General features: G+C 40.6%; 1 protein-coding gene across 5 annotated transcripts in view; it reads right to left on the bottom strand.

Annotated features, from left to right (window-relative positions):
- atp9b (ATPase phospholipid transporting 9B) overlaps nucleotides 1-21,359 on the bottom strand; it is a 273,915-nt gene that overhangs the window by 11,916 nt on the left and 240,640 nt on the right. For 3 of the 5 annotated variants that reach the window (XM_041189970.1, XM_041189972.1, XM_041189973.1), the window contains 5 exons: nucleotides 18,579-18,677; nucleotides 14,907-14,996; nucleotides 12,671-12,815; nucleotides 9,737-9,801; nucleotides 8,038-8,193 (listed from right to left, as the gene is read on the bottom strand). In XM_041189970.1, coding sequence (XP_041045904.1) covers nucleotides 8,038-8,193; nucleotides 9,737-9,801; nucleotides 12,671-12,815; nucleotides 14,907-14,996; nucleotides 18,579-18,677 — 555 coding nt within the window. The remainder of the gene's footprint in view (nucleotides 1-8,037; nucleotides 8,194-9,736; nucleotides 9,802-12,670; nucleotides 12,816-14,906; nucleotides 14,997-18,578; nucleotides 18,678-21,359) is intronic. The other 2 variants (XM_041189971.1, XM_041189974.1) reach the window with 2 other exon arrangements.

Genomic DNA, 21,359 nt, shown 5'->3' with positions numbered 1-21,359 from the left:
ATTAAAAAAAATCAATAAAATACTTCAAGTGCTCAAGGTGGTGTACATTGCTTCACATTATGGACAGAACTTTTACAAAATGTTCAATTTATTACAACAAATATTTCATCTCATACACTCATTTGACATCTTTATTGCAATATTTTCAACTCTCAGAGTGTCAATCAAAAACAATTTATATATTTATGTCAAATCATGCCCTCCAGTTTTGAAGGGTTAGTGATTCATTTATAAATGATTAAAGGAATGGGTGGGGATATTACTAGGCACAGTAGATATCTGGTTTAAAGATGCGAGTCAAATTGATCAGTGCAGTGCATGCAGTGCTTCATCAAATTGCAGTACAAAGGCACTGTACCCCAATGGAGTTGGGCAACCAGTTATGCTTCTGTCCATCTGCGCAGTGATTCTGCGGTGAAGCACTGAGAAGAGAGCAGCTACCTATCCACAGGAGTGAGGGGAAAGTGGAGGGAATTCTGACCCTTGGCTGCTGTTGCTCACGTTTTGCCATCAAGCTCAGAATGACAGCAGGCGTTTTTATACTTGGGCTTTTATTTAATCCTGTGTGGGCTGACTCGGTGCGTCACTTGTCCCGATTCATACTGCCATTTTGTGCTCTGCATAAACCCTTCAGAGAATAATTCTGGGGTTGGGTTCTGGAACTTCGCATCCTGACAACACATGAGGTTGCCAGGCAGTTGCTATTGAGCTGACTCCATGTGTCACATCAGGACATAAGCTTCTGGGCATTCAGCAAGAGATACTTGACCAAAACAGGCTACAGATAATAAAAATCTAAAGCTGTGATCTAGTTTTATTTTGCTCCAGAAAAGTAACCACAGACCTCAAACAGCCAAAGTAAAAGCGACAAAACATGGATTTTCACAGCTCAGTACTGATAATTTGTGACACTTTTATCCATTGAACCGCTGGCAAAGGAATAAGAAAAGTCAGTGAATTAATTTTGAAATGTAGTCACTTTGTTACACAACCAATCGTGACAGCTAATTTACACACTGCAGGGGCCAAGAATAAGCAAGGCAAACAACAAGATAACCAGAGCAAGTTATAACCTGGTTAAGTATAATCTGTAATTTTAATGTACTTTTAATCCATGTACATTATTAAAGAACCAATTTCTCTATATTCTGTACAGATAGAAATCCTAAAAATGGTCAATAACGTTTCAGGAGGTAATTGCAGTCAATTGTACCTGAGGAAGCAACATCCCACATGCAACATTACCACTTGCAAAGGTGACAGCATCTAAGTGACAGAGTCTTCAAGACAAATATGGATTAATGGAGTTAATCAGCTGGATACAAATTATACTTAAGCATGTTTACATATTGTAAAGGAGAGTGAAAGGAGGATTGTAGGTGCATTTAATGCCATCATTTTATTTTGGCTATGATAAAGGATTCAATGATAAAGGAAGTCTGTTATTTTGGGTTGCCTCATTCATAATTAAAATGTAGCCTTGTATTTATTTTTTTAAAAAAGCCACAAAATGTCTCTTTGTGCATCATGTCAATTTCACAATTTTTCATATTTTTTGATGGAGCTCTACCTCTATCCAGCTCTACCTGTCCCACCCTCCCTTAAACCAGCTTATACTTCACCTCTTTTCTATTTTTCCTTAGTTCTGTTGAAGAGTCATATAGACTCGAAACGTTAACTGTGTTCCTCTCCACAGATGCTGTCAGACCTGCTGAGTTTTTTCAGGTATTTTTGTTTTTGTTTTGGATTTCCAGCATCCGCAGTTTTTTTGCTTTTATTCTCAGTGGCCTGGTTGTCCAGCTTCACCTTGAAGCTGAAGTTCCTTTTCTCAATTTCTCTCTTACACTTTCTGCTCCAGCTCCCAAAATTAAACAATATTCATCCAGACATCACTGTTGCTCTTTTGCATTATTTGACTTTGATCTCCTGTCACTAAAACCTTCCCCCATCACCTCACTTAAATCAAGTGTCATCTCCATTGCTGTTCAAACCTTGATCATGTATTTGTCTCAGAAAATCAAATCCATCACCTCCAACTTCCCCTCTGCTGAAAGCAAAAATAATTTGCACTTATATAGTGCCATGCTATACAATGCCCTCAATATGTTCCAAAGTATTTTATAACCAATTGATTACATCTGAAGTTCATTAACTCCTAATGTAGAGAAAGACAGAGATACAGGAACACAGTTTGCACAGAGCAAGGTTGTACAAAAAGCAAGAAGCTGTGTTTTTGGTAGGGGTGGTTGAAGGGACAAATGTTGGTCAGTGCATCAGAACTACCCCGTTCTCCAAAAAACAAAAAATGCCTTGGAATCTTCTAAAACCATCTCTTCCATCTCCCAATATATTGTTCCTTCTCCTTGGAAAATTGCATGTTTGCACTCTATTCATGCAAAAACCATCCCTCATTTCCTTCCAAGTACTGCCCTTACACCTTTACTTTCAGAAATGAAAGCAGTTCACCTTCAAATTATCACCTTGAAAGTTCTAGACTAATCCACCAACGCCGCTGTTATTTTTGGTAGGTTAATTCTATCCAAAATCGTAGAATTTTACAGCACAGAACATGATAATTTGGCTCATGGTATGTGCACTGGTTTTTAAAGAGCTATTTATTTCCCCCATACTTAGCCCGTGCCCTTTAAAAGTATATTCTTCAATGTTCATCCTCTTTCTTTAAAATTTATATGGATTTTGCTTCGTTTGTTGTTTCTAGTAGGAAATTCCATTACTGACAACCAGGCAGAATCAGCACAGAGGAAGGTGGGAATGTACTGGAACTGATGGAATCTGAACCGAGTTATGCTATGTCAAAGCAAAGGCAGTTCATGTAATAATGAAACCAAGTTATTGCTTTGGTGTGAAGATTAATTTGTTAACATGGGCTGTTACCTTTGACATACAGAAGTGGTCTAATAAAATACTCTAGTTGCACATCAAACTGCTTTGTATACAGGCTTTCACGTATTCGCTGTAGATTGTGACGTATAAGTCAACCCAGTGTATAAGATGACCCCACTTTTCCGGCCCCAAAAATTGTGTTTTTGCACATACACGGCACACAACTCAATCCCTCTTTTCAGCCAGGGCATGCTATACTCGCATTGTTGCCCAGCCTCAATTTTCCGCCCCACAAATGCATATTTTACCTATCGTATAACCGGGCACACGGGGTTGAGCAGGCATTGTGAAGATGCGCATGAGTTTAAGACAGGCCCAGACAAAGCAGACCCCACGTGATGAACAATGAAGGGAAACAAGTCTTCCAGCAAAACAAATGAAGTATGAAGCTAGCTTCAAGCGACGAGTCCTACCATTTGCTAACTGATCAGATAACTGTGCTGCAGCAAGGGGATTCGGAGTTAGGGGAAAAACTGGTGTGAGAATGGAAGGAGGAGGAATCCGCCCTGGAGAACATGCCAAAGACTAAACGTGTCTTGAGATCAGGAGCCAATCATCTTCAGAAGCATGTAACAGAATGTATTGTCGCTGGACGAGCAATCCAGAGACCCGGGGTTATGCTCTGAGGACCCGGGTTTGAATCCCACCATGGCAGATGGTGGAATTTGAATTCAAGAAAAATCTGGAATTAAAAGTCCAATGATGACCATGAAACCATTGTTGATTGCTGTAAAAACCCATCTGGTTCACTAATGTCCTTTAGGGAAGGAAACCCACCTGGGTCTGGCCTAGGTGCGACTCCAGACCCACAGCAAGGGAGGCAGGCATCTCAGTGGCCTACCCAAAGAATGCAGCTTATTAGTGTGAGACATGTTCCGATCTCATACAACCAGTGAGATCAAGAGCTGCCTGTGAAGAAGTAACACCAAAACTGCAATTACAGTCAACTTCCGCCACTCATGAACCCCCCCACCATTTTATTGCAAATTTGTTTACCCGTGCTAGTGTTTGTACACCCGATGGCAGTTCATGGCCCCAAATCTTCACCCATCTGTGGTTTAACATTTAAAACTTCTCACCTAAACATATGTTGGACCCGAAATAAATAAAACACTGAATTTAGAGGCCATAAAAAAAATGCTTCCGTGTTCTCTTTCCCATGTAGAAAATGTGCACTGCACATGTGCCATCTCTAACAGCACATGGTTTGCTGTGATTCACAGGATACAACGACTCCCAACCAGTATTTTGCAGTACAAGTACAGTGCAGCACTTTACTGAATATGTGTGAGTCAGAGCCAAGCAGAACATGTACCAGGAAAGTGATGACACTTGAACAAAAAGTCACACAATCTTAGATAGACTGAAAAATGGTGCAAGTGCTGTCATGTTGACTAGGGAGTGCCCTGTCAGTGAAACCACAGTCAGGTACATTAGGCAGTCTGAAGAAAAAATAAGGGCCAGCGTTAGCGTTTCTGGTAGTTGTACTGCCAGGTTAACTTTTGTGAGGAGAGATCCACACCGATAGAAAATGGACAAGTTATTTGACGTGCGAATAGGGCATCAGCATCCAACGAAGACCCCAGTTAATAGTCCAATCATTCGAAACAAAGCACTCGAATTGTACCAGCACATAAAGAGCAGTAAAGAGGGTAGTGCTGGTGTCACCAGTGACGATGAAGGTGATGCAGAAGGTGCCTCTCCTTTGGCTTCCAAAGGATTCTCAGCCAGCACTGGATGATTCGATTGCTTTAAAAGAAAAGCATTCAGGCTGCATAACGTGAAGTTAGTGGGTGGGCTGCTTCAGCTGAGGGTTTCCCGTGTTGAAGGAATACATTGAGGAGAAAGGCCACCAGACAGAGCAGTTCTTCAATGCAGGTGAAACTAACTTATTCTGGAAGAAGATGCTAAATCGGACTTACATTTCAAAAGAAGGCGACAGTCCCTTGTTTTAAAGCAGCAAAGGACAGGTTGACATTCTGCTAGGTACCAATGTGGCTGGTTTAAGGTCAGAAAACCCCCCGATCTCATCTGATCGAGAGTGGGATTCTTACGATGACCCCACAGCAACAGTGACCCAATGAATTTGATGAACTCTGCATTGGATACCAAAGACAATAAACTTGGCGGGTTTTAAAACACCCTCATTGTGGTTGAAAGGTATCTTTGTACAATTAATTTATTCAATAAACTGTGTGTCGCATTAATTTAACATGAATTACCAGTGCTTTTTCACAGTTCAAAATGGCAACCACCTAACCAGTGGTTCACGTTAACCTTGGCGTACAAGTTGACTCCCATTTTTGGATGATTTTTGGAGGCTTCAAAGGTCAACTTATACACCACCATCTACAGTAGGTGGAGTCAACAATTGAATGATTCTTCCAAATTGAATCTATTTCTGTAGGAAGATTCTCTGTCTCTCTCTCTCCCTCTATGTAGACTTGTTTTCTGAGGGATGCTTAAGCCATGATATCACTATGGGGCAAAGTGAGGAGGCAGGCCCTAAGAGCTACCTCAGCCAATAAGGGGACTGAACCCAAGTTGCTGCTGCTTTTCTTCAACACACTCTAGCCATCCAGCCAACTGAGCTAACCGGTCCCTGTTAGGAAAACTCAAGAACCAAAATAGGCATCTTGCCGTGGAAATGAGCTTAAACTCAATCCTTTCCTTCTAAAACCATTTAATGGCTGAAGGTGAAGCCATCAGCATCACTGTCCCCTCTGACCTCAAACAGAAATCCCATCTCATTCATTGCTCAAGCTGCTCCCAAAATGTTCAGTTTTCTCTTTCATATAAAACAATTTTTTTTAACCCCACCAGGCACCCTCCATTCTCCATCAAGTCAGTCTCAGATCTGAAACAAAAACAAAAATACCTGGAAAAACTCAGCAGGTCCGACAACATCTGCGGGGATGGACACAGTTGATGTTTCAAGTCCGTATGACCCTACATCAGAACTAAGACATATAGAAATGAGATGAAATATAAGCTGGTAGAAGGGGGTGGGACAAGAGAGCTCGATAGGGGGCCAGTGATAGGTGGAGGCCAAGAAGAGACTGCCAAAGATGTCATAGACAAAAGGACAAAGGGGTGTTGACGTTGGTGATATTATCTAAAGGATGTGCTAATAGGGGACATTAAGGGTAGCAAGCAGGACAAGCTAGTGGCAGATGGCCCTAGTGGGGGTGGGGGAAGGGATTGAAATGGGCTAAAAGGTGGAGATGAAACAATAGATCGAAATAAATTTAAAAATAGGAGGGAAAAGAAAAATATATAGTTGTAAAAAAACTATAAATTAATGGAAAAAGGGGTTTCGGAAAGGGGGTGGGGATGGAGGAGAGAGTTCATGATCTGAAATTGTTGAACTCAATATTCAGTCCGGAAGGCTGTAAAGTGCCTAGTTGGAAGATGAGATGCTGTCCGTCCAGTTTGCGTTGAGCTTCACTGGAACATTGCAGTAGGCCAAGGACGGACATGTGGGCATGAGAGCAGGGTGGTGTGTTGAAATGGCAAGCGACAGGGAGGTTTGGGTTATGCTTACCATCAACACCTCTTTGTCCTTTTGTCTATGACACCTTTGGCAGTCTCTTCTTGGCCTCCACCTATCACTGGCTCCCTAGTGAGCTCTCCTGTCCCACACTCTTCTATCAACTTATATATCATCTCATTTCTACATGCCTTAGTTCTGATGAAAGGTCATATGGACTCAAAACGTCAACTGTGTCCGTCTCCGCAGATGCTGTCAGACCTGCTGAGTTATTCCAGGTATTTTTGTTTTTGTTCCAGATTTCCAGCATCCGCAGTGTTTTGCTTTTATCTCAGATCTGAATGTGGGTCCTGCATCTGAAAAGGCTCTTTTGACACCTCTTTCACATTCTTGGCAAGATACAAGAGAGGATTTGTCGTCAAAAAAATAATCCCTTTCTCACCTTTCTCCATTGCAAATGGAATTTAATCCGGATAAGTGTGATGTGATGCATTTGGGTAGGACAAACAAAGCACAATGAATGGGAGAACCCTGGGAAGTACCAAGGATCAGAGGGACCTTGGTGTGCATGTCCACCGTTCCCTTAAGGTAGCGGGTCCAGTAAATAAGGTGGTTAAAAAGGCATACAGGATATTTGTCTTTGTTAGCTGAGGCATAGAATATAAGAGCAGGGAGGTTATGCTGGAACTGTATAAAACGCTGGTTAGGCCACAGCTAGAGTATTGCATGCAGTTCTGGAATCAGCATTATAGGAAGGATGTGATTGCACTAGAGAGAGAGCAGAGGAGATTTACCAGGATGTTGCCTGAGCTGGAGAGTTTTAGTTACAAGGAGAGATTGGATAGGCTGGGGTTATTTTCCTTGGAGCAGAAGAGATTGGGGGAGGGGGGGTTGGGGGCATGATTGAGGTGTATAAAATTATGGGGCATAGATAGGGTAGACAGGAAGGAACTTTTCTCCTTGGTGGAGAGATCACTAACCAGGGGCATAGATTTAAGGTATCGGGTAGGAGGTTTAGAGGGGATGTGAGGAAGAATTTTTTCACCCAGAGGGTGGTGGGAATCTGGAACTCACTGCCTGAAAGGGTGGTAGAGGCAGAAACCCTCATAACATTTAAGAAGTATTTGGATGTGCACTTGCGATGCCATGGCATACAAGGCTATGGGCCTAGTGCTGGAAAATGGGATTAGAATAGTTAGGTACTTGTTTGATTGGCGCACACTTGATGGGCCGAAGGGCCTTTTTCTGTGCTGTAAATCTCTATGACTATGACCTCTACCCTTCAACCTCTCTCATCCAGATCCTCTCTTAATTCTTTAACTAGGTTCTACTAGGTTTAATGTTTCTCTGAACTTGCCTCTTTTGCTGCTCATTTGTCATGTATGTCATGCATACTCATCCTCAGACCCCACATGTGTATGTGGTGTTGAAGTCAAGCTCCAGCTTGGCTCAGATTTTCCCCCTATGAGCTAAGTGCGGGACACTTAGTGTGTGCTACAAATCTCTCCGTAATCTTTCAAAACCCATGATTCACACCATCCATTCGTCACCTTCTGCTTGACTTCTATTTTAATTATTTCAGTCTTTTGAGTCATTGCCCACTTTGGCCTCAGCCCTTTTAAGGAAAGCAAGGCAGAAATTACCTGCATAGTGGAGATGATAAGGCCCCGGTGGATGACAAACTGGCCAAGTGCAGCAGATCGCTTGTAACTGTTACGACCATGCACCATCAGTAGCCTGCCGATGTGCTTAAACTGAGTGATGGAAAAATCTGCTGCCAAAGAAGCCTGTTTACCTTCCTAGGTTTAAAAAATAAATTTAAAAATTAAAAAAATAAAGCTATAAGGTAAGGAAACATGTTGATTAAAAAGCTGCTGCATCACTGCAGTAAGCAAACATTTCAAAAATTGAAATCATGCTTTCCTATTAGAAGAAATCTACTATCACTGCTACTGCTACGATCTATTATTTACTTTCCCTGAAAGTTTAGTCTTTAAATAAAAACATTTCACTGCAAAAACTGTGATTTTTTTCTTTTGCATTTCTCACGCTGACTCATGGTAACATAACATGGGTAGAGAGTAAAACGCACCTATGTTGCTTTCTCAGGTGAATATAGAAAATACATTGAGGAAAGAATCGCATAATTGTCTATATGTTATTTTACTGGCAGTAACTATGTTATAATTGTTAACTCCTCCGTGTAGTAGAAATTGCTGAGCCTGGAAGGTCACTTTGGCAGCACAAACTAGCCGAATTTGGGGCACGACCCAGGTCTGTTTGGTCTCTGCTCCTTTTCTCAACATGGTGAGAAAAGCCTCAGCTCAGATATCAAGAGCAGAGACTGACAGGACGACTACGTTAGTTCACAAATGTTCAGTGGTCCCAACCTGTGGAAGCAGGCTGAAGATCACGGAGAAAATTTCCCACTCCTGAGCTGGTTGTTGCCATCCTGAGGGGGGCCTATCACTGGGCAGCCAGTATGCCCACCTGCTTCAGGGGAAAGATCCTTTTAAACGTGCAAATTGTAGTTCCAGTGCTGCCCGTGGGATCCCGCTTGTCACTTGGGAGGGAAATATAAAATGGATAATGAGACATGGCATAGCATACAAAATAAAAAAGATTTACAAGGATGATACCAGAACTGAGAGGTTATAACTATTGGATTTGATTGATCACACTGGGGACTCTCTAGAAGGGAGACGGACGACCGGATAGAGGTCTTTAAAATTATGAAGATGCAGGATAGGCACAGAGAAGATGTTTCCACTTGAGATGGGAGACAAAACTAGGGGCCATAAATGAGATAGTTATGAATACATCCAATAGGGAATTCAGGAGAAACTTCAGTCAGAGTGGAATTTATTACCACAGTTGAGGCAAATCGCACAGACGCTTTTAAGGAGAAGTTAGGTAACTGTATGAAAGCGAAAATAGAAGGATACGCTGATAGGATGAGATGAAGTAAACAGAGTGGGAGGAGGCTGGAATAGATCATAAACTCCAGCACAGACTGACTGGGCTGAATGGCTTATTTTTGTGCTGCAAATTCCATGTAGCTCTGTTTAGTTATTCTAAGTATAATTTACAGTGCGATAAAGTATCAAGACAGGTGTCTATGAAGATTGAAAGTCTAAATATTCAGTTTGAGACAGCAATTTTTATAACATGCCCATTCAAATTTCATCCACCACCATTAGGCACATTTCATTTAGTTCTCTGACAAACAGGATGCACAATAAATGTTGTTTATGTATATTTTTTTTAAATTCACCACGGCCTATGATTTAAGTCGTATATAAAACATTGCATGTCACAAGTATAAACACAAAAGACCATTACTTTTCCTACAATTCCAATCCCACAGTCTGCTGCTTGAATCATGCTGACATCATTACCTCCATCACCTGCAAAATAATACGTCACTAGATTAAATCTTTCACTTAGCTGCTTAATAATAATAAAATTTCAAACAAACGTTGAACCATCCTGAAGAACAGCTAAACTGCTTCAATAGTCAAAGAAAAGTATTTCATTTACATGTAGGCCTAATCCTTAATAATGGAAGGTTTATATATGCACACATATATATGCACATAAATAAATATATACATTTTACACAGAGGTGCGCACGCACATGGACACAGGCAGTAACGGCACCAGTATCTAAACATAGAAATTTCCAAGCTCATGGCCAATCTACTAAATGAAACAAATTCCCAAGGACACTGCATCATGCTTCTTTACTGGGAAATAATTAAATTCCAAATATGCTCTTGATCACTTGTCCTGTACTACAGCATCAGTGCCATCTAGTGGATTTAGAAACACATTACATTACAAAGAAACAAATGCACCAACAGAACTTCAACCATTTTTTGAAAAAACACACACTCATTACAAACTTCTGGTTTGTTACCTTATTATTTCTAAATCCCATTAATGGCAGAGTTGAATATTTTCTAGCAGAAATTGCTAATGGCTGCTCAATTGTTAAGCAATACGTAGGCGTCCGTCCATCTTGGGAGACAATGGACTGCGCACAGGGTGTGTCATTTCTGGATTGAACATTGTCCGCTGTGGCGGTGGAGGACCATTTGTGAGTGGCAGTCCCTTCTGCAGCTGGCACAGATGAACAGCGTTGGTCTGAGGGTGGCTGATGTTTCTTCCTTCTCGCGGGCTCTCTTTTCCGCTACCTGGTCATTTCTTCCGTCCTCTGCTTTTCCCATGCCCTTCCTGACTGCTTATCTCCAGGCACTCTGGTTAGCAGCGAGGGCTTTCCACGTACTGACACCAATCTTGGTCAATTTGAAGTCTCGCTTGCAGATATCCTTGTACCACAGACGCTGTCTTGTGCCGAGAGCAAGCTCCCCGTAGAATATGTCTATGGAGATGCGGCTGTCATCCATTCAACTCACGTGAACCAGCCAATGGAGTTGCCGCTGACTCAAGAGGGCAGACACGCTGGGGATCCCTCCATGCTGGTGTACTCCCATGTTTGGCACTCTGCCCTGCCAAGAGATGCCCAATATTCATCCGAGGCAGTGGAGGTGGAAGCTGTTCAACTGCTTTTCTTGGCTTTCATAAGTTACTCGTTACTGTAAAGGAGGGCGCTGAGAACACCTCATTTTAGCAATGCAAACTATAAAGAACTGATTATATTGGGTTTTTATTTTAAAAAGTGATAAGATGCAAGGAATATTTCCTTTCTCCGGTAAGTTCACATGGTTGGCGAAGAAAAATTTCCCACGTTTATGGTCCCAGTTCTCCAAAGGTTTGAATATTGAGTTTGACATGAAGAATATTGGAAATAGGAGTAGGCCATTCGGCCCCTTTAGTTTGCTCGCCATTCAACTAGATCATGGCTGATCTTCTACCTCGATTCAATTATATTTTATCTGATTGGATGGCACAAGAGATTGCCAGAACTATTGCACTATTCTAAAATAATATTTATCCATAAGAATCAAATGAAAAAAATGTCACACCAAAAATGTAATTCCTAACTTGAAAATAAGCAAAGTTTTGACAAATTACACCCCACCAGCCTCTACATTCAAAGGATCATCCTCCGTCATTTCCAACTCCAGCATGATGCCACCACCAAACACATCTTTCCTTCACCCCCATCAGCATTCCGTAGGGACCGTTCCCTCCGTGACACCCTTGTCCACTCCTCCATCACCCCCTACACCTCAACCTCCTCCCACAGCACCTTCCCATGCAACCACAGAAGGTGCAACACCTGCTCCTTTACTTACCCCCTCCTCACTGTCCAAGGGCCCAAACATTCCTTTCAAGTGAAGCAACATTTCACTTGCACTTCCTTCAATTTAGTCTACTGCATTCGCTGCTCCCAATGCAGTTTCCTCTACATTGGAGAGACCAAACACAGACTGGGCGACTGCTTTGCGAAACACCTTCGGTCTGTCCGCATGCATGACCCAGACCTCCTTGTCGCTTGCCATTTCAACACTCCACCCTCCTCTCATGCCCACATGTCCGTCCTTGGCCTGCTGCAATGTTCCAGCAAAGCTCAACGCAAACTGGAGGAACAGCACCTCATCTTCTGACTAGGCACTTTACAGCCTTCTGGACTGAATATTGAGTTCAACAACTTCAGATCATGAACTCTCTCCTCCATCCTCACCCCCTTTTTGATCCCCTTTTTTCTAATCGTTATAATTTTTAAAAATATATATTTTTTTCTTTTCCCACCTATTTCTATTATTTTTAAATTTATTTCCATCCATTGTTTTATCTCCACCTTTTAGCCTATTCCGATCCCTTCCCTTCCCCCCATCTCACCCCCAGTAGGGCCATCTGTCATTTGCTCATCCTGCTTTCTACCTTTAATGTCACCATTAGCACATCCTTTAGCTAATATCACCACCGTCAACACCCCTTTGTCCTTTTGTCTATGACATCTTTGGCAATCTCTCCTTTGCCTCCACCTATCACTGGCCCTCTATCCAGCTCCACCTGTCCCACACCCCCTTAAACAGCTTATATTTCACCACATTTCTTATTCCTCTTTAGTTCTGATGAAGAGTCATACGGACTTGAAACGTTGGCTCTGTCTTCCTTTCCACAGATACTGTCAGATCTGCTGGGCTTTTCCAGCAATTTGTTGTTTTTGTTTCAGATTTCTAACATCCGCAGTATTTTGCTTTTGACTTTTATGGCCCCCAGCTCCTGCGCAAAGGCATCAAGTCATAAATCTGCATTTTCAGTTCACAGCTTAAAGCCAAAGAGTCAAAAGTGATTCCTCCTTACCTATTGCACATGTGCGTTTGCCTGTATGCTGTTGCAACAACTTCACAATTTGAGCCTTTTGGGTGGGAGAACATCGGCAGCAGACAACAGCTGGGCACTGGCATGCAAGTTCCACAAATTCATGCTCGTAGTATTTCAGACAAACCTAACAAGGTGCAAATGAAGCAAAACTCAAGAACGATGTATGCATTTTATATATAATGTCATATATATATATATATATATATATATATGAATGACAACGTTTCCAACAACTCTAGTGATATTGACTTGCAACATTTCTGGCATGAGAAAAATTTAAAATTAAGTATCATAAAACACAGCCTTCAGTGTGGAAATTCCCAATGTGTGCTTCTGGTGCGTACTCAAGTGTGCTGAAGCAGAAAATGTGGGACCCGAGAGGTAGAGTGGGATTGACTGACTGACCAGCCTGTGAATGCTATGGAGCAGGTGCCTGAAGTGCTGAAAATCCTGCTAACATTTCAGTGCCTTTGGATTGGTTTGAGATTTCCAAAGAGTACATATAATTGATACTGGTCAGTGTAAAACGCACAAGAGTTCATGTCAGCCCCATCATACCAACGTGTTAACCATTATTAGTACAAAGGAGTCCCATTATAATTATTTTCATTTCACCAGTTCTAAAAAGTGACAAAAATGAAGAATTTTAGTTCAAATAGGCCATTCGGCCCAACTGGTCTATGCCAGTGGTTATGCTTCCCACAAGCCTCCTCTTACCCCACTTAATTTACCCCCATCATCATACCCTTCCATTCCTTTCACTCTCATGTACTTAGTGAGCTTCCCCTTGAATGCATCTGTGTTATAATAAACTGGAAAGTAGACTTCATTCCTAATAGTCGGTAGTTGATCTTGAGACTTTTCAAAGATGAACTGCTTTACAAGAAAATGTATTTTTTTTAAAGTTACCGCTTTAATTTTATTTTGATCACACAATATTTTTAATGTAGAAAAGGCAAGCAGGTTTTCACAACTGTATGTTCTAAGAGCGAGGAGAAATAGAGAAATACCATCCGCTACTGCACGAGCATGTCTCCTGGCATTAAATCTATGAGCTTATAGAGTTTTAGCAAGTCACTTCTAGTATAATAATGTCATTTGAAGGCGGCTGCTGCTTATTTATAAGCAGATATTTTAAACTCAAGCCCTGTAGGTCCCAAAACAATCAATACGATCTAATAACCCTACAATAACCAGGAGCATCTTTACCAAGGCGTTACAAGATTTTGACCTTGCTTCTCCCTATCACTGTAATCTTCTCCACCATTACAACCTTGTGAGAACTATGTGCTCCTCCAATTCTGGACTCTCTTGCATCTCGGCTTTCCTTTGCCCTTCCATTGGCAGTTGTGCCTTCAGCTGTCTGGGCCTTAAGCTCTGGAAAAATTCCCTCCCGAAACTTCCCTGCCTCTCTTTCCTCTTTTAAACACTTCCTAAAACCTACCTCTCTGACCAAGCTTTTGATCATCTGTCTTAATATTGCATCATGTGGCTGATAACGCTACTATGACGCACTCTGAGCCGTTTGGCTCGGCTTAAAAACACTATATAAATACTAGTTGTTGTTACCTTGCAGGATTCCTTTAGTAAATTATAGAAAGTTTGAGGGGTGGTAGTCATTTTCTTTGTGAGAAAGCTGCCTTTCTCCTTTATGACACATCTTAGTGCGTACACTGCCAAGACTACAGGGCTTGACCCTTTCCAATGAAAGAATATTCTCGGAATTACCGTCAATTAGTCATATTCAAAGACATCTAGAATTTTGCCTATTCACTTAATTGTTTCAATGAATCTCAACCATGCAGTTCCACGTAACTCTGGCATCACATTCAGCTATTGCTAAATGATCGGGGGAAGTCTAATTCATAGAATCTTATAGCACAGCCCAATGTGCCTGGGCTGGCGCTTTGAAAGAGCTATCCAACTAGTTCCGCTTCTCTGTCCTCTCTCCATTTTTTTAACCTTTTGAAGTACATACCCCAATTAGCTTTCCACAACAAAATTTACTACAAAATTAGATCTCTGTCAGGACAGTATTCTGCAAAAAGACAATTTAATTATGATTAACTATAGACTACAAGGAAGTTGTGCAATTATTATTTATTAGGAGGAATTAAAAACAATCCCTACTAACTAAAAAGTTCATTGCTACACTGATAGTCCAGAATTTCAATCATCTTTGTATAGCATTCTTTGGAAAACTGTAAGCCCTTACCTCTAAAGAATCTCCTGATATAACCAGCGTACAGTCATGCTTCCTTCTGAATGCATTCAGCTCCAAATGAGCTTCACCACGATTCATTACCTGCAAGGACAAACCTCTCATTCACACTTTCCACAAAGATAATGTGGTGTCAGCATATAAAGCAACAATGCTCATTCTGACCAGAGAAGCAAAACTAGTAATAATTTAGTCAATTTCAAGCAAATCAGTGTGTCATGAAGGTATAATATTTTTCTGGTTTATTATAAAGTAGGTTTATTGGGGTAAGTATTGTTAGGTCTGTGTGTAATCTCATTATGGTTTGTAGCCAAGCAGACTGCAAGTTGAAGTTATCAAAAGGAGTAAGGTGTAGAAGTGTCTTTGAAACGTTAAGTTGGAAAACATGGTTCGGGTCTTAGCATGTAAAGCGTGACAGGAATTTGTATTTTTAGAGAGATGAAGAGAGATTTGAATTTCAATGAGGTTAATGAGAATATTGGTAACATGAAAGTTTTTGTAATGAGGGAGATACAGTTTCAAATACTTATGAAACAGTAGAATTTACATATTAAGAAAGGAGAAAACATATATAAAGGAAAATGAGGCTGTATGTTAGCAGAAGGCATTGTAAGGTCTAACAGCAGTGTGTGAAATAGCCTTAATGAAGCCTCCAGTATTTGTGCCTAAGCCTGCTGCCTACAGAAACCGAAGCTGCAGAAAGTAATTTTGAATTCCACTGACCAGGGTATTTGCTAATTTGCTGGATCTGTTTAAAATCTAAAATCTATTTTTGGACCTTTGCCTTAAAAGGGGTGTAATTGGGAGTCAGGTTAACTAGGGATTGATTTTAAAAGCTATTATTGTGGTAATTTGTAGTTCCATGTATGTGCTTGAAATCTTCTCTCTTGTTAATAAATATTTTAATTCAGTTATTCAAAAAGCCTAAAGCTTTGGTGGGCTTATTATTCCAGAATTCAGCGCACACATCGCAAAATAAATATGAATTGCTAAACCATTGTGATAGCACAATCAAGTTTCCCTCGTGGATTTGATCCACCTAGCACATACCATCTGTTGCATAACAACTGACAAATATAATATAGAAATGAATACACCGCAAATATATAGATCACTGTCATCGCCAAATGCAGTGGGCATTTCATAATCTTGAGGAAATGCTTCTGCTGTTTCAGTGAACTTTTTTTTAGCCAAACCTTGTTTCATTTAGTTCAAGTAGCTGACGTGTGTAACAGAAAAATGTTATTTCCTCAAATGATATGTTATTCTTAGTTGCCAGTAATGTAAAGCAAGCTTCTTCAGGGTGTTACTGACAGGAGTGTTACGATTTTGATTTCCCCCTTTATATTTTCCCAACCCTTGAGTTTTGGTGTGATCCAATTTCTATTAATAAGCCCACAGCAAAATCAAGATGGGGCAAACTCAGAGGGTTAGTTTATTTGCACACACCCAAATGCAGGAGCGGGGGGGTGCGATAAACCCCACGCCCCCATCCCACCCACCCCGTGCATTCATACAATAAAAGAGTGATAGAGAAAAAAAGATTTACAGGGCAAAGACCAGGGAAAATAATTTTTGTTCATGTGTCCAGAATCCAGCATCAAAGTTCAATGGTGTATTCTTTCACAGAGGTTAGCAGGTTGAAAGCTGATGCTGGATAATTCACTTTTCCAGCAGAAATGACTTCCATGATGAGATAGGCACACATTGATGAATTCGTCTTGTAGGCGATGGTACAGAAGTTCCAGTTGAAAGAGTGTAGATAGGGCCAAGCATTCAAACCCTTTTCTGTGCTGTTGCTTGGTAGATGGAAATAAGGCAGACTGAGCTTTGCAGCTCCACAAGGCAATATTACAGGTTCCACCAGCTAAAGGAGTTATGTCACATGACTCCCACCTCTCACTTAGGTTTTGGCAAAGGGTATGTATCCCTTTGTTAATGTTCTAACCATTAAGATTTTGAAAGGAAGGTTGCAGGGTTCTTTTGTCCTGGCAGACTAGTAGGCTTTGGTTGGCCACCCTGGGTTCTGAAATGCAGATGGCCTTGGTATAATTCCCTTTGAATTTGGTCTCTGCAGCCCACAGGGGTCCTTAGCATCTCTTCAGAGATATCAAGCTGTGAGTTTCCCTGATACTGCTAGATTAGCTCCTATTGTTCGAAGGTCACAGAAAGACCTTGCTTCAGCCATTTTAAAAGGGCATTGTCCAACTTTTAAAATTTTAGAAATTAGCCATGAGGATATATATATATATCCATTTAAAAATATAGACACAGTATAAATATATAGTATAAATAGAGTGAGAGGTCTTAGCCCCGTTGCAAGGGTATTAAATAAGCACACGTCTTCAGACTTCATAACATCCAGCACAGCATAGCTTTGCATTTTCCCTAACAGGAGCTGGCTCATCGCTACCCTCTAGTGGATGTAAAGTTTCACACTGTTCTGTGTTACAGATTTTTACTGATGTATTGACTTTCCCCCCAAACTCTACCATTACTTTCCTACTCTCCTCTCCCCTCCCCTGCTGAAAACATTGGCTTCCTGCTGAGATGCAAGTGTTAATCTGTGTGACTCAGTTTTCTCTTGGTAACATTGCCTAGCCATTGCTGTCTATTTTTTACAAATCACCACAATTTCACGCTATCAGTTTCATCTCCTATATGACTTCTTCTACATTGCTTCATATAGAAAATATATTAATTTTCAAACAACACACAAGTAATAATCTAACACTTAAGCTTCTACTAGGAAATGTGTACAAGTAGAGAAGACAAAATTTAAATGGCAATTGCACTGGGAATTCTGATGATGTCTTTTGTGTAACTAGGTTTGTTACCCTGGCTGAAATCTTTTAAAATAACAGTCAACATATCAAAAAAAGAAATCCTGCTCAGATGAAGTTAAACTAATTAGACCACGTTTTTAAAAAAAATGCATCTGTAAAGATTAATTTTAATACTAAACAATTTGATACTTTTTAATATGCTTGTGCTATTTTATTGCTTGCAAGGTGAAGTTAAGTGAAAGTTTTACGCTAAATGTTTGTCCAATTTGGAAACTTGGCAATTTAAGGTTACATATCGGGGTCATGTGAACAATGTTACTCATGCAGATAGGTTAGGTCTTGGGTTTTGATTATGTTATAGAGAATTTCTAACATTATTTGGATTTCCCCTCAGTAGTTCAACGTGAATGAGTGTCAAAGTCCAGCTTTCCATTTGCCTTAAGCTAAAAGAAGCCAAGTGAGAGACGTTTTCCTATGGGTTACAATGTTATAGGGTGTTATGGCCAAACAGTGTAATGTCTCAAATTCACTTACAGATTCTGGAAAACACGGAGAATCATAAGAACAATATCGGTGCAGAAATTTAATTTATTAAATGGGCTATTAGCTTATCTAGCCTATTCACAAATAGGTTTCACTCTATTAGCAAGAGATCAAGTCTTTATATTCAAGAAAATTCAGCCACATCTCAAGTTGTGCTACTGAAACATTCTCAGCTAAACCCTTTTGAATGACATGTTTTGTCACAACATAAGTACTTTCAGGCAGCTTGCAAAAGATGTCATTATTTCATATGTGGAAGAATATTTGATTATGAAATGCAAAAAAAAATTCTTTCACATCACCTAAAAATCTCTCAGTTTGAGACAGTTATACTTACAGGATGGAAGATGTGGACATCCTGATTCCTAGACACCAGATGAGAGCTTTTTGCAATGCAAGTGGCCGTTTCCAGTTTATCTCCAGTCAACATCCATATCTAGAAGAAAATTCCAAGCAAAGTTCAATTAAAACGCATGTGTGCTGATCACAACTGCAAAGAGATACGTGCTCTAACTAAGGACCAAGAGACAAATTCAACTCAAGATGTCTGTGCTCAGCAATGTCATTTAAAAGTTGGTGGGATTCTATGGAATTCCATGCTACATTTGGGGCGGGTGGGGAGGTGCTGTTATGTTTCTATATCTGCTTTACACAAACTCATCAATCTAACACACAGGACTGGTAAATTTTACGCAGGTTCAGTTTATTTGAAGATGCAGTACAGGTAGCTCAGCATTCGGATCTACTTTATGGATTCAGCAACCATTAATAGCAAGGACAGCGCAGCTGCAATGCCTAAACACACACACATACACTCACACACGACTAGCAGCCGGTCACACGTTGCTCTACAGCCTGGCTACCTGCTTATTTGCAGTTTCCCTTAAAGTGATATCACAATGGAAGTAGAGTCGAACATTCCAATTCTGACACATTCAACTCTTTTATATTGTCCATTTCACTACGGTTTCTAGTAGGTGACATTAGAATTCTGATTAGTAGGGTTGGGGAAAAAGGAAGTTTTTTGTTTACTTGCGCTGAGAAATACATCATTTGTTAACTCTTCCAGGTCATAAAATCCGTGGAACATTCAAAAAGTCACTGGGATACAACTTGATTTAATGGTCTATTTCCACAGCAGATGTTATGCGATGTGCCATTTCCCAGATATTCTGAAGGTCATAAGTGTTAAAGCATCTCAAACCTATGGTATCTCCTACCAGGAAGTCCTGGGAACACTAATATTCAAATAAGGTCACATCTATACAGAAGAACTGCTCAAGGTTCATTTCAAAATGAACAGAGCACAAATGATCAAGGTCACTATAATGAAAATATAATAATTTTCATAATATTATGATTTATTGTAAAGGTGGGTTGATAGTAGGGTTTTGGATAGTTTCTCTGTGTATGTGTGTGTGGGATTTAATTGAATTGGAGGCTGCAGGTCTGGAGGTTTTGAGTCATAAAAAAGCTAGGTTTGAAATTCTAAATACGTAAACCTGGCTGAAGTTTTAGAATATGAGGAAAATTTGCATTTTTAGATAAATTAAGTTATTTTAAATTTCAAAGAGATGGTAAGATGTCACCCCGAGCCAGAAGAAACCAAGCCAAACAGTGTGTTTATTTTTCCCAAAGGTTACTGATAAAATTTTTACGATTATGAGAGGAGTAAAGTTGCAGACATACCCGAAAAATGGAATTTATATTAAGAAGGAAGACACATGTATAAAGGAGATGAGGCTATGTGCCGGGGAGAAGGCGTTCTAAGGTACAAAACAAGTGTGAAGAGCCTCCAGCCTCTGTGCATCAAGTTGCTGTCTTAGTTTTAATTCGTGTAACTTAGCCTGGATCTGTTTAAATCTATTTGTTTTTTTTTTACTATTGCCTTAACAGAGGTGTAACCGGGAGCCAGGTTAAATAGGGGTTTTAGGAGTTATTATAGTAGTAATTTATAGGCCTATGTATGTGCTTCAAATCTTTTCTTTTGTTAATAAATGTTTAATTTAGTTTTCTAAAAAACCTCTGAAGTCATGGTAGTCTTGTTGCTTCTGAATTCAGGGCACACATCCCGAAATAAAATACAAATTGCAAAACAGTTGTGACTGCGTGATCAAGTTTCCCTTGTGGATTTGATCTCCCCGGCGCACATTATCTGCCAACTCATAACTTTGCAAATATCTTTCCCAGTGACTAATATCACATTCACTGTTATTTTCAGTAAACATATGTAAAACAAAACACATCTGACTGTTTTGTTTGCCCGCAAAAATAACTTAATCCATTCTCTGAAATCTTCCGTCATAAAGAAAACTGCTAAGATCTATAAAGAGATGCAGTTGTGACATTTGCATGGGTACAATTATGCATGCATTCTACTCAATTCAACTTCGAATAGATGCTATTGAATACACAACTTTCTCAAAGTGTTCTTCAGTTTTGGCAATCCATCAAATCAGAACGTGATGTTTTTCAATTATTTGACTTCAATTAAATTTTACCTTAAATTACATAAAAAAATAGTGAAGCAAGGATACTTAATTTATCCCAAAGAATTTTGTTAAGATTGCCTATAATGTTTCACAGTACATTTCACAGTTACATGATGGCTACGATAACAGAAATTACTTGCATTCGTATGCTTGCCATTAATACAGAACCTGAACTTCTGCAGAGTGGCAATCAGAGTCACATTGCCACCCTACTCCTACATTCTTACCTAAAACTATTTTCGATCGTATCTTGCCCAACCTTCCGACTCAGGCCAGAGGAGATCTGGGAAGTGCAGCGCATCCCCGGGGCCTAACAACGAGGGCAGCTCAGTTGCACTAGCTGCTGTAAACCAAGTGAGTTAAAGGTCCAGCCGAGTTTAGAGGTTCTTGACAGGCCAGCGAAAAGGTGACTGTATAAGGTAAATGGGTAGGATTGGAGGGGCGGCAGGGTGGGGTGGGGGGGAAGTGGGGTGGGGTGGGGGGTGGGGGTGGGTGGAGGGTGGGGGGGGGGGGGTGGCGGTGGGGGGGGGGGGGGGGGGGGGGGGGTCAGGTCAGGTCAGGGCGGGCTTAGGGAATATCATGGCAGGTGGGGGGACTATTCCTTTGGGAGTGGGGTTGGAATCCTG

This window comes from Carcharodon carcharias, chromosome 6 (assembly GCF_017639515.1).
Source record: "Carcharodon carcharias isolate sCarCar2 chromosome 6, sCarCar2.pri, whole genome shotgun sequence".
NCBI lineage: Eukaryota > Metazoa > Chordata > Chondrichthyes > Lamniformes > Lamnidae > Carcharodon > Carcharodon carcharias.
This window is presented reverse-complemented; position numbering and strand designations above follow the sequence as displayed.